Raw genomic sequence first — 17,207 nt, 5'->3', positions numbered from 1 at the left:
GGGGCTGTGTGTTGTGTTTTGTGGGGGTGACGCTTCTGACACCTCAGTAAGGAGATGAAAGAGTTGTCGCTTTGTGCTTTGTATTCAAAAGTCCTGCAGGAATTCATGCAGACTCACGAGGGAGCTCTTCTTGGTTGATCTGGAAGGAAGGCAGAAGCTGAAATCATTGCTCTGGTGTGTAGAATAAAAGACAAATGACAGAAGAAAATGAAGATATTTGCTTCACCGCTGAGGCGACATGGCTGGACTGAGGATCGCCTACAAGGTAATTTATAACTGGTAAGTTAAAGCTGCAGAAGAGTGATTGTCAGACCTGAAGTTAGGCACCTGATCTGTCTCCTTTACCAATTAAAACGTGTGTGGAATCAGTACTCGTAGATTAATCGTAGCAACTGGACTTGCTTGAGTTCCTTTTCGCCTCTCAGCCAAGAGGCTTCATCAGTTCTGACTGACTAGTTAGGAGTTCCAGATACTTACATCCTAAAGGAGCCATGATGCCATTGTGTGGAATCAAAACTTTGACTAAGATAACCTTTGAGTCAGTGCAGTTTCCAGTATATCATATTTTAATAATGGTTGAAGTTGTTGTAGTCCAGGATGTTACATCCACCTTCGATGACAAAAGTGCAACACCTAATTACTCACTCTTTGCAAAAAAAAAAAAACCCAAACAACTTTAATCTGACATGGTTTGTGTAATGTAATCTAAGAAAATACAGTATATGAGCATGATGTGATTCAAACATACCATACCACCACATACGTTTGGTAAACAATCGCTGACACTGAAGCAAATTGATCATTCATTACTAAGGAGCACCCTCTTACTATCATTCTGCAATTGAGTTAAATAACATAATATGTTCTACATAATGTGTATCCTGAGTTGCAGCTTTTGCTAATTGCATTGTTTTGAATCACGATTTCACTAAAATGTCCAGCTCTAATTCAAACAAGCTAAACAGACTGATGCAGGAGGGCTTTTATGTAAAGTTGTAATTTATGCAGAGCAACAAAAGTACATTATCTGCATTTCGTTTCATATTTTCTGTTATGTTGTGTGTCTTTGCGTTCAGTAGTTGAACACATTGCATTAGTTACATGATAAACTGTAATCACAGCTGCAGGCAGAGTCAAAAACCCCATAATGCTCACAGGATAGGCCATTAGATCATTCAGTTAACTGTTCTGTGGCACAAATGCAGGAAGGGATAAGTTTTGGTGGTAAACAGAGGATCATTTACCTTTTGGTCTGAAAGTAGACAAATTTGTAAGAATACTGAGCCAGCTGTGTCTTTTTTATGTACAGTACTGTACTGTACCAAGTTTAACAAACAGAAATAGCACCAAGGACATGACGTCAGTGTCCTCAACGTTTGCTGCTGTCTATCCAAAAAGGCTACATTACAAAATTCAATAAATCTATTAAGGAGGACAAACAACAAATTTGACTTGAAATTGTTGCATTTCAGTGTGTTGTGGATATAACTGAGTGTTATGTGTGTGTCTGCAGAGACCTCTCATTTATTTAATAATCCCTCCTTTGTAGCCTGTTGGACATCAGTTTCATAAAGGTTTGTTAGATGGGATCTGCAAAAACCATGAGAAACTTCACATCCTCCCCAAACTAGATGTCTAACAGCCTCCTCCTGCTCTTCCTCCTCCTCCACTGTGACCCTGAAATGGGTTCTAGCCATAATTATGGCTTCACCTCCATCCCAGAGAGTCTGGGTGGGGATGCTGCTGGCGGTAATGCTGGTGGTGGTGGAGCTTCCTGGGGCCCTGCCGAAGTGCATCTTTGATGAGGTTCAGGCTCAGGTCAGAGTGGTCAGAGCTGCACCCGTTCACCCAGACAGCCCACCCAACGAGCCCAGACTCAGAGCACCGATGGGGCACCCGATAACCCCTGGGCGTCAAACAAGTCATCCAGGACGATCAGTGAAACAGAGGAGCGTCCTGGTGGAATCAGGCCCTCCACAGCCAATCAGGATCCAGACTTGGGTTTCAAGAGTGAGTGACAGCCTATCAGAGGCTGAGAAAGAAAGGCTGGAGGCAGCAGTAGAAGAAGCTGTCAAGATGGTGTCTTCTTTACTGTCAGGTGAAAAACCGAAAACTCACACAAACTCATTCATACTCACAACAAAGACAGACAAACATAATGAAATGATGACCTTTAATAGTCAACAGAGTTCTGGGACCGATGCTGCTCAGCAGAGACATCAACAAATACTGCAAGTTCCTTTGGAGGAATTCAAGCTCGATCAACTACAACAGGTGTGTATACTTGTACCTGTGTGTGTGTGTGTGTGTGGCTCCTTCCTTTAAACACACTCCTTTGGCCAGATTCAGATTTGCTTATTTTCAACACTCAAGTTTTTCCACAAAAAATGTCACCCTTAATCAATATATCAGTGAAAATAGATTTGTATTAATACATTTTTCAGTATTACCTTTATTTCATCATCACAAGGTGGAGGTAAGAGATCAGTTAAACTCTACACTGAAAGGTTTCAGCAATCATTTGTGGATTTGAGCCCAACATACAGAACAGCATACCATGACATACTGTAAAGATCACTCTATGTTTCAGCATGGGAACCACCAGGATTAGAAATACGAACAGCCCATCTTTCACATTAGTTTTGAAAAGAAAATCAAAGCATCCTTACAAGCATCTCCACTAAAATGCATTTAAATTGACGAATAGGTTTGTTGTTGATTATCTAGAACAGAGACATCAGGGGTATGAGTTTAAAAAGTTTCAGTTTTCTTCTTTCAGGTGTGGCAGAGCCAACAGCAACTACAGAACTGAGACTTGTTTAGATGTGACAGTAAGTATCAGATGAGTGTGTCCAGTGGTAAGCTGGAAAAAAAAGAAGCATGTGCTCATTTCTGCTGCTTTCCACGAATAATACAGAGTCAAGTCACTGTTGTTTATACAGCGCAGTTAAAACAGCATGTGTGGAGTCAAAGTACTTTCCAATAATGGCATACGATTAACGCTTACAATCACAAACTTACCTGATTACTTTAGAGGGAAACAATTGCAATACTAATACTGTGTATGTTTACCCTCCCTGTTCTCACCAGATCCCAGATGATCACTTGGCTGGATGTGATATTTACCCAGAGGCTGATTCCCCTCAGAGGGTCGTTCTCAGAGCTGAAGGTAGAGGACTCACTGACACCGACTTCGTGCTTTACCTCCACGTACAGGCCACCGACAAGTGCAGAGCCGAGGTAAAGACTCTCTGAAAACACTGACGTCTACTGAAGCATTTAAAAAGGATTGCTTTAAATCAAATATATTCATTTAGCACTGTTCTACTGAAAGGTACAGTTTATTTTAAGACAAAAATGAGAGAAAATTGCTACAATAATAAATAAAAATCTGACAACCTGTACTGTGTTGAGCTTTGAAACGTTATCCAGTTACCACATGATTTGCGCTGCCTTCTATTTACTTTGTTTTTTTCCCTCTCAAATCCAAGAGATCACACATTAAGTTTGTCTAAATAGAGTTTATTCTGCTTCATAATGACACATTTTCGCTGCTTTAAATCATAAAATGCACCATCTGTAATTCCTCAACCTCCTTTAAGCCTTCTTTTGTCAGTGATGATAGATAAAATATAATAAACTGGTTGGTTACTACATTAACTTAGCTCTCCAATGAAAGCCTGTTATAACTGTTTTTATGGTGCCTATTCTCTTTCTCACACTGTAATTATTCTTTACCTCTATCCCACCCAGCCCAACGTGCTGGCCTACGCTGTCCACTGCCAGACGGACACCCACGGGCGACCTGTGGCTGGAGTGGTGGTCATCTGCAGGGACGGACTGACAGGAGCTGCATACAGCCACCAGAGCACAGTGCAGGTATCGTTAAGTCCATGAACAGCTATAATGAGTTTCTAATGTAAAAGTTATTGTTATTTAACGTGACGAGGAAGTGATGATGAGAACGTATGATTGTCTGTTTTCCAGACTGTGATCCACGAGTTGTTTCACGCACTCGGTTTCTCCAAAGACCTCTTCAGCTCCTGGCGAGACTGTTCTTCTTCTTCTCGAGGTTGTTGATATTTATCACAAGCTTTAACACTACGTGTAGTCTTATAATACCCTATATTAGTGTAAAACAGCACAATTTGTACTCTATAACACATACGAGCAGATGTGACAGTGTTCTTGGGCAATTAAATATATTTGTGAGGTTTTTGCATGAGTTTAATGTATAAAAAAATACACTCAGTCAGCATTTATCCTTATTTAGTCACACTTTTATGCTTTGAGATCCATGCAGCAGCACAAAGCCTGGAGGAGGAGATGAAAGTAAGACAAAAAAAGAAGTTGCACATCGAAGGCAGGCAACAATATAAAGAAATAAATGAAGCTACATAAACAGAGCAATATAGCGTTCATTATCACCACCTGTTGCACTATTAAAACGACAAGGAGGCTCACAATAGAGAAAGGTTGATGATCCTCAGCTCTGCAGGTGGAGCAGGGAGGAGTCTGACTCGATCAGAAATGAGGATTGAGTTCAGGTGTGATCTAACTCTTAACTGCAGACTGGGCTTCATCCTGACACCAACGTTTTCTTAGTAAATATGTGAGTTCCTTTCATTCTGTTCATTCGTTACAAGCTGTACATGTTGGCTGAATTCTGTTACATGTGCATTGATAACACATGGTAAATATACGTATGTTCTGTTTGGATAAATAAAAACAGTTGTTGGATTGGATATTTATCCTTCTTTGTCCCTGATGATACCCACAGTGTTCACGACAATACCTGATTCCTCAAACTCCCTCTTCACAGTGTTTATGTGGGAAATTAAACCGCTCAAAAACTCATCACTTCACTGTTTCTCTTTGTTTAAACCTGCAGTGGGAGCTGGATGTTCCCTTCGAGGCAAAGTGACTCACTCTGATGGATCAGGCCAGATGAGGATTTACACCCCGTCCATCATTTCAGCCCTGCAGAAGCATCTGGGCTCCACTGATCCGGAGCTCGGGGGACCACTGGAGAACCTGGTACTGATCAGCTCAAGCCTAAGCACACCTTACCTGCTTTACACCTATGAATGGTTAACTATGTCTTCATCCTTTAGGGTGTATCTCCAGGCAGAGTGTCCTCTCACTGGGAGTCCCGGGTCCTGCAGGGGTCCATCATGGCCGCGGTGCTGGGGGATCCGACCACGGTCCAGATTGATCCAGTCACCTTGGCAGCTTTACAGGACACGGGATGGTACACAGTCAACCTGAACCGGGCACAGAGTCTGGTCTGGGGAGACGGTAAGAGAAGATGGAGCATGCAAAAACACTTAACAGCTGCATGTGGACTCATATTTATAATAGAAGGCTTCAGTGAAAAAAGTTTGTCTGTCTCATGCATGTTAAGATCATGTGCAGGACAAAAAATCTACAATTTATTTATTTTTTTAAATAGCTGAAGGAGCCCAGTTTGGCTCCGTGTCAACCTGCCATGAGAACACCTCATCCTTTTTCTGCACTGACAGGTAGATTTTAAGTATTTTGTTTGTTTTAACTGATATTTTTCAATGGAATCTGCTTCCAGCTCTAATGTCTGCTTTACTCCTCGTCAGTGGATTTGGGTGTCATTTTCTTCACCTCCACAAGGGGGAGTGCCAGACTGATGAATACCTGGAGGGCTGTAGGATGTACAAACCCCTCAAGAATGGAGTAAGTTTGAGTTACTCTTGTGATTTTCTTGATTTTCTTTACAAAACATCATCTCATTATTAATGAAACTATATATTTCTCCTAATTTTTTCATTTTTTTCATTTTCTATAATTTCAAAATTCTCAAAATGTATTTTTTTTACCATTCACATCTGGCCTTGTTTAATTTCTGGGATCTGCATTAGAGGTTGTGTTAAGTTATGAATTAGGTTATGCTGTGTGCATATGTATTTATTTGTTTATTTAATTTTTCACCTATAGTTCCATTTTTTTTACTAGCAGCAAGAGGGCAGTGCTGCCATTTTTGAGTGAGTAGGTGTGTCAGCTCAGGGCTGAAGAAGAGAAGAAGGCTTCATTAGTGGGTCCTGGGCAGGTGTGTTTCCTTTGTTCTTCATTGTGCTGATGACCACAGAGACGCCACTGGTAGGTTGAGTCAGTTTCAACTATATTCAAAGGACTAAATTGTAATTGCTAATTTGAGTTATGTTATGTTGGGATGTTAAATGGTTGTTGATAGATTAATTAATTAATTAAAATGGGTTTGTGTTTTTTTTTTTATTTTAAGGTTATCAACTATTGACCACTCAGCCTGTTTCCTTTCTGAAAAAATGAAATAAAAGATGGAAATGAGTGAAGTTGACCAGCGTCCTCTGTGGTCGTCAATGCCGAGCCGAGTTTAGGCAGACAATGAAGTTCATGACCCAAATAACTCGACAGGTTGTGTATTTTATAGCTGTTGTACCACATTGTCTCTATTTCCCCTCCTCTTGTCTTTCAGAGTGAATGTTGGAAAGAAGAAAACACAGGATCAGCGGCTGAAGAAGACTGCAGAGGGGAGATTTTTGGCTCTGACAGCCGATGCTTCTTTTCCAGCCTCATCAGACAGGTGTGTTTGTGAAAGTTTGCCTCCTGTGTTTTTTTTCTGTTTCTTTTGTTTAACATGCCTTTTCCAATGTCTCCTTTTAGAATCAGAGTCAGTCTGCTGGGTTGAGCAGCTCTGTGGAGGGTCGGTGTTACAGACACAGGTGTACTGGACTGAACAGGTACCAAGTCCAGGTGTCTGGCTCTGGATGGGTGGACTGTCCAGCAGGGGCCACCATTCAGGTAACAACAATGTTGAGTGAGGCTGTTGAGAGGTTTTGTACATACTAACCACTTTCTTTAAAGTGTGTTTTTTTTTTTTTTTACCTAGATGCTGATCTAAAACGGTAAAATATTTAGAATGATTTTCTTCTATTATTGTTCCTGTGATTTACAGTAATTGACTGAATATTATCATTGTGTAAACATTAAATTGCAATATGACTTTGTAAAAATAAAAATCTCATATCAATATAGGTAATTGTTGGCCTCAGAAATCTTCCATGACCATACGCAGTTCATTAAAGTACTTGCAGCCATGATGTGTACACAATATAGGCCTGACTAGCACATAAGTGTTAGAAATAAGAATGTACATATACTCACTCCCACTTGGACTGGAGGACATCTTACATCATGTCCTCTTCTATCAAGGTTTGGCAGACTGGAAGTCATCTTATCAGCCAGTGTTTTTGTTTTATCTGCATGCATTCATGGTGTCATCTTTAAATGTCATGTCCCAACACCTTTTCCACTCATGCAGCATCATGTTACTACCCTCCCACCTCTGTGCTTCACTGTCAGGACTATGAATTCACTGTGGTAGTCCTGATCAGGTTCACACCAAAACCCCATCAACCCACATACATTTTGATCTGATCTCACCAAAGAATGTTCTCCCAACATTCATCATGCACCTTTTCGTGCCCTTTTGCAAGGTTTAATCTTGTAGTTTTGTACCGAGCAGCAAACAAGGGTGCCGCCCATAGAGGATGACTATATGAGGATAACCTAAACACTGTTTGAGCTGTCACGGAAAGGACAATTATATCCTGCTGGTGATGTTTAATAATGCAGCACCAAACAGCTCTGTACTTATTTGACCTGTTGTAATATTATCATTTCTGTTTTGAACCCCCAGACAAAAGGATATGAAGGTTTAGTGTTCTGCCCTGACAGAAGGTTATGTCTCTACCTGGATATCACTCCTCCATCTGCTTCTAATGTGAGGCAAGTATGACTTCACCAACCACCACATTGGTTGATACTAACTTCCTACTAATGCAACTATTGATAGCTTTTTTTGTTTTTTGCTCAGCAGCCCCAGTGACAGTTCAGTCCAGAATGCGACCTGGTCTCCTGTCAGACCACCAACAGAGTCCACTGTAGCCACAGCGCTCTGCTTCACTGCTGCTGTCTGTATTTTGGTTGCACTGATGGCATTTTACAGAAAATGTCGCTCCTGCAAGGTCAGAATTCATCGTGTTGCTGCAGAGGATCACGGTGATCTGTAGGAAAACTGGCATCAGAGGCTGACAAAAATGTGCAGTATTGACTTGAACTATTGCTTTAATGTGACAAACAGGCAGATGATGCAAACCAATAATGTGAGTTGGTTACCTGTTTCATTGCTATTCCACACAATGAGAACAAACAAACAGTGTAGCAGGAAAATAGCACGATGGATTAAAACAAGACAATCAAATAAACCGTGACAGAGAATAAACAAAGACTTTATGGAGCTCAAAAGAGCAACAGAACAGTGAGGTAAGATTACAAAAAAAGAGAAGAAGAAACAAGTATGCATTAATTTACAACAAATGAATTAAAAATCAGTTTAAAACAGTTTGACACATCTATAAATTGATTTATTTCTGTCTAGAAAATCTAAAAGTAGGACAAAAATAATGAAAGACCGAAAAAAAATAGTTAATACACAGTATATATTGCAAACCCACACAAGCATAGCCTATACCAATAGACATCGACTGCAAACACATAACCTACAACTGAAGACATAAAAGGCACCCGATGGCTTAAACAAGCAAAAAAAAAAAAAGTTACCTTATTAGATGCAGTTAATTACATCTAAACAAAATATCAGAATGTCATTTAGAAAACAGTTTATGATATTAAGTCAAACAAGTGTTTTATATTTATCTTACTTTTAGTCACCTTTAAAAACTCAGAACTGTGCCATATGTTCTTCATGCCTACAAGTGAAGACCAAAAAAAAAAAAACCCAAAAAGAAATGTGGTTTAATTTTGTTGGAAGACTAATTTGTGACTAATGTGTTGACTAATTTCAGAAGGCTTCACCTGTTGGCTGCCTGACAGTTTCTTTAAAACCAAAACCCCTTTAGCTGCCTCCCTTCTCCTCGGCTCTCATTAAAAATCTCATGCAGCATAAACTGAAATTGATTTTGAATACCTTCCTGGGTGTATTTTTCTATTTAAAGCAGTCTCCTTTATGTCTTTTGTTGGAATGGGGTTGGGGTTAGCCTCAGTCACTGACAAAACATTTGACATTTTACTAGACTGCACAAAAATTAGCTACTTGGAGAAATGACAGAGAGGAAGGATGCTTATGCTCAAACTCTACTGGATTAAAAAAAAACAGCTTGTGATATTATCAAAAATATTCTATTGAAACTGATAATGAAAATGTGTACATGTATGTATGAAGCTGTGTTTTGTAGACAGCAGTTGTTAATGTTATAAATGAACTTTGTCTTTTAAATTGATTTATTTGCTTTGTGTTAAACAATGGGACAATAATGTCAGTGATCAAGGGACAAAATCAGTCATACAGCTTTAAACGGTGTTTTCTTTTATTGGATCTTAATGATTGTTTCTGATGTTGAAAATACAGATACACACCTGCCTTGTCTGGGTGAACTTAAAATCCATCCATCCATTATCTACACACCGCTTAATCCTCACTAGGGTCATGGGGGGGCTGGAGTCTATCCCAGCTGACTCAGGGTGAAGGCAGGGGACACCCTGGACAGGTTGTGAACTTAAAATGTAAATCAAAATTAGCATTCAGACATATTACCATGTTTACAACAGATTTCTTTCTCACATTGTGTTTAAATTACATTTTCCAGGTAGGTTTTGTCACACTGATTTAAAATAAATTACACAACGCAAACATATCTGTGCTTTAATTCTCCATAAATTGTGGAATGATAAAGCTTCTCAAAAGATTCTGGAAGTTAATTTATTTAATATTTTCAACAAACAGGTTCCATTTTGTATGTACAAAATATAAGTACTTTAATGGATAGTAATGGAGATTCAGAGTAATACCTAACAGACTCATCATGTGTAATTTAAAGCTCAGCCACAAGGAGGCAGAGAAACCACAAATAAAAACCTACTTTAAATGATCTTGCAGAGCTGAGTTATGCCACAAACATGTTGTTTTGATCAATAGTTGTTAAACTGTTACAGGATAGTATAATATAGATACCTTTCAAAATAAATGCATTGTTTCTATGTCGTGTTTTTTAATATTTCTGTCAAATATCTCTTGTTGAGTTAAGACAAGACACTGCATTGCCTTCACTTTCTCCGCCATACAGGGATAGCAGTCTGTCTCGGAGCCACGCCACTTGGGCAGATTCTGAAGGGTGTACTGGTCTTGGAGCATTCCCGCTTTAGTTTAAGGCAAACAAAGCAGAACTCCACGTGGCATCGAGGACATCTAACATTTTTGCAGTATTGTTGGCTGTGTTCCACCTTCATGCCACATGTAGGACAGAGTCGGATGGAGGGGCAGCTGGTGACGTCCGCCACCGCCGGCAGATCGATGGACTTGCATGTCTGCATTAGTTGCAGGTCCCTGTTGATGCAGCCATCGTTGTCGCAGCGGTCAGATCGACGAGCTGACCCCTTCCACGGCCTGTGACACTGCCAGCAGAAGTGGTAGGTTTTCCCCTGATCAGCTGTGCATATGATGCACTTCACACACAGGTTGGAAAGGTCCTTCCTCTCCACGTTTGTTTTGCACTGTGGGCACTGATGTGGACAACAGTGAAGGAAAAAAATAAAGATCCGTCCACTTGATTTGGTTTTAATGATTAAATCAGAGTAAATCCCTGAAAAGTCAGCATGTAAAGCACTGGACCACTTACTGTCTGGAACTCGCAGTATCTAGCAGCAGCCATGCTGGCCATGCTGCCTTCAAAGTGCTGCATTTCCTCAACAGACAGATCAGCCAGTCGGCGCACCTCTTGGTACGACCAAACCTTGTTGCACTGTCTGGTCCCCTCTACCAGTGCGGGGCATCTGAATGTGTTTTCCCCCTTAAAGCACAAACAATAATCACTTTAGAACTACAGGGAGCAATCATGGGAGTTTTTATTTAAGTAGAATCTGAGGTACCTCAGAGCTTTTACTTCATGTGAGTATTTCTGTTTGTTGCAAGTTTATGCTTCTGTTCTCCAACTTTTCTGATATCTCTTTTTACTTCTGTCCTGGTTTTGGTTTCTCATTCTCATCTCATTCTGGTCTTGTGTTTCATCGTCTATGTCCCTCTCTTTGTCAGTGTACATTTCAGGTCCCTTTTCATTGAGCTACTTTGTGCGTCTCAGGTGCTTGTGCTTCCTCCCTTTGTGTGTTTTCCCTCTTTGATTGTCTGTCCTGCCCTCATTGGTTTCACCTGTATCTCATCAATTAGCCTCTCTGTGTAAAGAGCATCTCATCCCGCCTTCTCAATTTGATCAGGTGACTTTGATTCCGTGGTGTTGGTACAGAAACTGCATTTGTTTTACCCCATCCAGCTGGCTGCGACACCACAGCGTGAGGGATTCAGGCGTGACAGCGTGGCCGCAGGACATCTCTGCTCTGAGGGAGTCATTTAAGGCTGAGGTGGACAAAAACAACACAACATGGTAATATGCAATTCATACAACTCTGAGGAACTGGTAACACTGAATTCAAACAGTAATCAGCAGCTCATGAAAATATAAAGAGACAACTTACAAGGGGAGGAAAAAAAACAACAACTAAAACTAATGTTTCTGGCTCAACTACTGAAGAAAACTAATCTTACAAAGTGGATCCAAGTCGTCCCCTCTGGTGACAAACTTGAGGGTGGTGTCTTGTGGGTCATATCCCTTCTCCACCTCTGGGAGTCCCCGAATGCTCATTTTCTGTGGAGGACAAATCTGGCACTATGAAAACTGAAAAACAAGATTTACATGAACACTTTATTCTGAAAATAGTTCATAGTATTTTTCTGTAACTCCCATTTTTGTTGTTTGTATTCGGTGGATTTGGGGCATTCGGTTGTCTTAAGCCTTGAAACAGTTCTTGTAATTTGGTGGCTTCAAGTGATGTAAACAGGAAGTATAGTCAGTCTGTGGGTTACAGGGAGCTTTGTGTTTTGTTGTGTAACATTTTGACAAACTTCCATTATTAAAATATGTCACATTACATACATAGATAGATAGATAGATAGATAGATAGATATACAGAAGAATGTAAAACTAATATGTTGGTGGTCAAAAAAATAGAAACAGGGTGCCAAAATGCTGGTAGTTACAAAAAAAGGTGCAAAAATTGTTATTTACTATAAAATGGAGTATTAGATAAGTGTAAAAAGGTGCAATGTGAAAATAGAACTAATAACAAGCATAAAAGCTGTTGCTGTATCTGGTTACAACATATAGAAGGATGTACAGACAACTATCACGGCATCATTTTGACAAGGAAGATGTGTTAAAAATAAAACCCAAGATAAATCTAAGACAAGTTTCAGGTTAAATGTGCTTATTGTTCTGATTTCTAAGTGAACTTATGTGTGTGTCACATTAAATCTAATAACACAGTAGCTTCTGAAAGTATTCACATCCTTTCATTTTTTTGGATTCTTAACTGTGTTTTATTTTAAATATATGAAGATGTCATTATTCTCGAATCAACCACTACTAAGCAGCCAGTAAGAATCAATAATTTCTCATTTACAAAACGAATCACACTCTTTGCTGTGACTCCACACTGTGGTCAGCTGTGCTTCGCCCATCCTGAGGTAGCTGACACCTTTGGCCACTTGCTTTGATCAGAAAAAGTTCACATCTGTGCATATCAAGTTATACAATTCACACTGAGTGATGGAGTCCAGTGAGCTCTTTGCAGCCCAGAATAAAACTGTGGTGAGGCTATAAACCATATCTAAAGCTCTGAGTGCTTCCTGGAGCAAAGCGCTCTGAGTGATGATGAAACGAAAAAGCATTCGTGGTTGTGTGATACACAGCTGTGTTTTATGACCTGTTTTGTTTCCCGTCTGTCTTTTTTTAGCGATCTTTGTATCGTGATCTCTGTTTTTATGCTCTCCAGCTGTTAATTTTTCACAGATTTTTATTGATAATATTCGTTATTAAGCTTTGTAAGTTGTGCTTCTGCTCAGTGATTTTGTTCAGAAAAGTACGATATCTATCTATCTATCTATCTATCTATCTATCTATCTATCTATCTATCTATCTATCTATCTATCTATCTATCTATCAAAAATGAGAGGTGTCATTTTAAATTTTTTAAATAAATTAAAAGATTTTAAAGCTTACTTTTACTTTATCATTATGAGTGACAAAGTGCAGACTAAGAAGAGAAAATGACGATATTTATTGATTTGAAACTGAACTTCCTACACTCTCAGTTGTGGAATTGAGTGAAAGTTCTCTGAATTGACTGTATTAAGAATAAACTGATTAATTAAGAGGGGTTTCAAAACCTCTGACCTGAGATAGACTGTGGGTAAACAAATATCATGGCCGTCATCAGCTGATTTTCATGAACACCAGTAACACTGACTCATTCAGGGAACTTCCAGCTGCTACACAAGTAAACAACATATAATTTATGTGAATATTATTACAAAGTTCAGTTTAACACCTGGTATATTTGTAGAATGATTAAAAAATATATAAATAAGGCAGGAAAAATCATCATTTTTGTATTTGTTCCAACCACCGGATGTGTGCAGTAACTTAATAGTAGATTTAGTTTAAAAGCAGGAAGAGTGGATTTAAATGAATAAATGTTCTCTTACCTCTGTTCAGTGGCACACCTCCAGTCTCTGTAGTTTTATCCTTGTGTTCAATCTAAACCAGATCACCTGAACTCAGCAGTGGAGGAAATATTTTTGCATCAAATCTTACTTTTGAGAGACCTCTCACGGGGCTGCGTCTAGTTCCTGCTGTTTGTCTTTGTCTGCGCGTTCACTCCTTCAGTCTGCGCATTTCCTCATTCTTCAAAATCGAAAGTGAAACTGTGCAGCGCTTCAAACCAGACGGGCAGCACGGTGAGTGTTCTCGTGTTTTACCCTCCCATTTTACTACATACAAGAAGTCCTCATGTGCCTTATCGCAGCTTAAGACTTACAGTGTGGCACTTTATTGTTTATTATCGTATTGCTGCAACTATCTTTAACAAAACCGCATTTGGAGGCGGCGGGGAGACGAGGAGAGGCTGCAGAGGTTTCCATGACACCCCAAACACTGCTGCCTCATTGTGTTCAGACAAAATGAGAAATCAGCTGTTTGTTATTGCTGTAAATCCGTCAAGTTTTGAGCTGTTGTGTTGCCATTTAGGTTAGAAATCAACCTTCTGCATAGATTTTGAAAATTAACAGAGGATAGACTTTTTTGATCCCTCCTCTTAGAAATTTAACAGCTGGATGCAAATGAAGCACAGTAAAAGAAGTACTTTTGTATTTAAAAGTAATATGAGAGTATAAATAAAGTAATATGCATATATTATTTCACTGGAAGAGCTGTAAATAAAATAAAGAAACAGGTTTACTTGATGCAGATGCTGAAGCAGTGGTGGAGGAAACACTTTAACGAAAAGAACCCAGATTTTTCTTTTAGGTTTCACTCATCTGAGTCTTTTTCAGCCTCTTGTGCCACAGATATAAGATCCTACCTCTGAGATTGTTGGAGTTAAGATTTTTCCTCTCTGGCACAGATATAAGGTATTTAATTGCTGTTAGTATGTCCCATCTCTGCTCCTAAGTGAGGTCTGCTCATGGGCTGCTTAAAGCACAAATTAAATACTTAGCAATAGCAAAATAATCCCTTCCTGGCTTAAAAATGACTTAGATGTGACTCTATACCTTTGGCCTCATCTGGAATATGCAGATCTATGCAGTCCCTCCCTCCTCTGTCATTCATTTTATTATCCTCTGGTACGCGGATGGCTAAGCAGCATTCCATTGTTGAATCTGGTGGATGTGGAGCTAACTTTAACAGTAGTTCTGATCATGTTTTGCAGGCCTGTGTTAAATCTGAAATGTAACTTGAAGTGTGGTCGTTTCTGCAGCATAATCCTGTAGCACTCCCCTCTGACTGTTGTTAACTTTTGATGTTGTCCTGTATTGTTCTGTATCTGTCCTCGTTATAAGCAGTGGAAGTAAAATAGTTGACACATCAAACTGCCAAATTGTGGCCTTCAACGTCATATTTCTGTACATGCTTTCTAGACAATTCTGTTTATTCTTTACTTGTGCTTGCTGTTGCTTGACTTCTACACAGGGTGAATCCATGCACCTGGAAAAAGGATGTTCAAATGTAAAGATGACATCACTGTCACGAGAAGGACATCAGCATGAATCGTTATGTTGTAGAAACGTTCAGAAAGAGACTGGAGGACTTTTCCATTTCAGGTAAGTGACATGAAGCAAAACCACTAAGAGACTACGTTCTGTAAAATATCTTGGCTGAGTTGTTGAGAATTTATTCTGTTTTCAGCAACATATTTCCTGAATTCCATCTGAAGTGACAGACCGACCCTGAAGTCATGTGACTCCTACATGTCTGAGTGACGTGATAATGTTCTAAAGTTATGTGTCTCGTGTCACTGTTGTGTCTTTAGACTACCATGGTCTGATCAGTCCAGGCCTGACATGCTACCTGAACTGCGTCCTCCAGGTGCTTTTCATGACTGAAGACTTCCGGGAGGCTGTGAAAAGGTTTGAAACGTCAGCTTTGTTTGACTTGTCTTTATATTTTGAGATATAAAAAATCAAAGGAGTTGTTTGTGAAGCTCTTTGCAGTATGTTAGTAGAATAGTTAGAGTTTGGGAAGTGATTGTACTGTTTCAGCCTGCAGCTAGTGAGCATGGACGCTCCTGGAAGCTACTCCCACATTCAAGAAATAACCCGGCACATAACCTCCAGTAAAACAGCGAAATGTTTTACACTTCTGCTGATATAAACCTGCAGTGTAGAACTTTTGAGTCTTTTTATTCAGGATGCTTAATAGGATTTTCTGCAGTACTCCGAGTTCCTTTAACGTGCTCCGTCTCTGTTGCTATGGTGCAGAGATGCTCTTCACCTACCAGTGCAGAAATGTCACTACAGACACTAGTTTTAAAAGTCAGGTTTACTGCAAAGTAAAGAGAGATTAACTTGGCTTTTTGAGGCCTGGCGTGAATGTAACTTGTACCATTTGTTTAGCTGTAAAAGTCCCACACTTCAACTTTAAGAACAGAGTAGAGTAGAAAGCCTTTATAGTCGGTGTATTGTGCAGAATAGAGTGTAATCAGGAACGCTGCTCCTGATTGGTGCTTTATAAAAACATCCAGACAAATAGTAACTAATTAAATCTTTTTCAAATCTAACGCTAAAGGTTGTGTTATTGTCCACCAGTGTGAATGTTGCTTATTGCAGTATAATTATTATACAAGAACTAAATGCAGTTATTGCAAAAGTTTGCATGAAAATTTTTGCACAAGAATAAATGAATGCACATTCACACCTTGTTGGAGTTCAGTGTACCAACGGTTCTGGCAAAGCAACCGTCTTTTAGTCTGGTGGTTGATGCAGAGTCCTTTCTAATGCTTGTGGTTCTGCTCTGTTTTGGGCTCAGCTAAGACAAACAGCTGCTAGATCAGCAGAAATTCACAAAATATTCAGCTAAAAACTGAGTGAGAACTAAGGATTGAGAAGAGGGTAGGAAATTGGTGCAGTTCACATTTGCAGAGTGTTTTTTTTTTTTTAAATCATATTAAATAAGCTGACTTGGCTTCATCGGCTGCAGGTTTATACTCACACGGCGTGTTATTGTGCCCACAGATCCTGCAGTAAAGATCCAGCAACCATTGACCGATATCTAAGAGAGCTATTTGGGAGTTTGGAGAAAAGGATGGCCAAAACGCATAAGCTTACAAAAAAACTGGGCATCACAGACGGTAGGTTTTGATTTGAGACACTTGTATGTTACAATCCTGCAGATTCTTAAGCCTGGCACCATCAAGATGTTTCAACTCATTCCTGCTTTCAGTATACGAGCAACGGGATGTTGCTGAGTATTTTGAGAAGATCTTGTGTTTGACCAGTCCAGAGGCTTCCAAGGTAGGGACTGATTTTCTTTCTTTCTTTCTTGGGCCTGATTTTCTTTCTTTCTTTCTTTCTTTCTTTCTTTCTGTCTGTCTGTCTGTCTGTCTGTCTGTCTCTCTTTCTGTCTCTCTTTCTGTCTGTCTGTCTCTCTTTCTGTCTCTCTTTCTGTCTGTCTGTCTCTCTTTCTGTCTGTCTGTCTGTCTGTCTCTCTTTCTCTCTTTCTCTCTCTCTTTCTCTCTTTCTCTCTCTCTTTCTTTCTCTCTTTCTCTCTCTCTTTCTTTCTCTCTTTCTCTCT

General features: G+C 39.6%; 2 protein-coding genes across 5 annotated transcripts in view; one reads left to right on the top strand and one right to left on the bottom strand.

The window, feature by feature from the left end:
• Nucleotides 1-9,374: 9,374 nt before the first annotated feature.
• Nucleotides 9,375-13,804, bottom strand: LOC103358402 (uncharacterized). 4 transcript variants are annotated; one of them, XR_520253.1, is made up of 6 exons: nucleotides 13,625-13,804; nucleotides 11,627-11,726; nucleotides 11,346-11,437; nucleotides 10,707-10,877; nucleotides 9,587-10,590; nucleotides 9,375-9,465 (listed from the first exon to the last, which is right to left on the bottom strand). XR_520253.1 is itself a non-coding variant. In XM_008283363.1 (6 exons), the coding sequence occupies exons 2-5, from the start codon at nucleotides 11,721-11,723 to the stop codon at nucleotides 10,135-10,137; spliced, it is 816 nt and encodes a 271-aa protein (XP_008281585.1). In that variant the 5' UTR covers nucleotides 11,724-11,726; nucleotides 13,625-13,804; the 3' UTR covers nucleotides 9,377-10,042; nucleotides 10,102-10,134. The 4 variants fall into 4 exon arrangements, 3 of the variants coding, with proteins under 3 accessions (XP_008281585.1, XP_008281586.1, XP_008281583.1); XM_008283363.1 differs by having other exon boundaries at nucleotides 9,377-10,042; nucleotides 10,102-10,590; XM_008283364.1 differs by having other exon boundaries at nucleotides 9,377-10,045; nucleotides 10,105-10,590.
• Nucleotides 13,800-17,207, top strand: part of LOC103358403 (putative ubiquitin carboxyl-terminal hydrolase 50) — an 8,136-nt gene continuing 4,728 nt past the window's right edge. The window contains exons 1-5 of the mRNA XM_008283365.1: nucleotides 13,800-13,876; nucleotides 15,108-15,238; nucleotides 15,448-15,544; nucleotides 16,649-16,764; nucleotides 16,857-16,927. Of these exons, the coding sequence (XP_008281587.1) occupies nucleotides 15,181-15,238; nucleotides 15,448-15,544; nucleotides 16,649-16,764; nucleotides 16,857-16,927 (342 nt within the window). The 5' untranslated portion in view covers nucleotides 13,800-13,876; nucleotides 15,108-15,180. The remainder of the gene's footprint in view (nucleotides 13,877-15,107; nucleotides 15,239-15,447; nucleotides 15,545-16,648; nucleotides 16,765-16,856; nucleotides 16,928-17,207) is intronic.

The sequence above is a fragment of the Stegastes partitus genome, unplaced genomic scaffold, assembly GCF_000690725.1.
Source record: "Stegastes partitus isolate 25-593 unplaced genomic scaffold, Stegastes_partitus-1.0.2 Scaffold308, whole genome shotgun sequence".
NCBI classification, from domain to species: Eukaryota; Metazoa; Chordata; class Actinopteri; family Pomacentridae; genus Stegastes; species Stegastes partitus.
This window is presented reverse-complemented; position numbering and strand designations above follow the sequence as displayed.

Coding starts and splice junctions, on each gene's coding strand:
- LOC103358402 (XM_008283361.1), bottom strand. CDS start 11,723: ATGAGCATTCGGGGACTCCCAGAGGTGGAGAAGGGATATGACCCACAA. Junction 11,438..11,626: donor GGACGACTTGGATCCACTTT/GTAAGATTAGTT, acceptor TGTCCACCTCAG/CCTTAAATGACTCCCTCAGA. Junction 10,878..11,345: donor GTCGCAGCCAGCTGGATGGG/GTAAAACAAATG, acceptor TTGTGCTTTAAG/GGGGAAAACACATTCAGATG.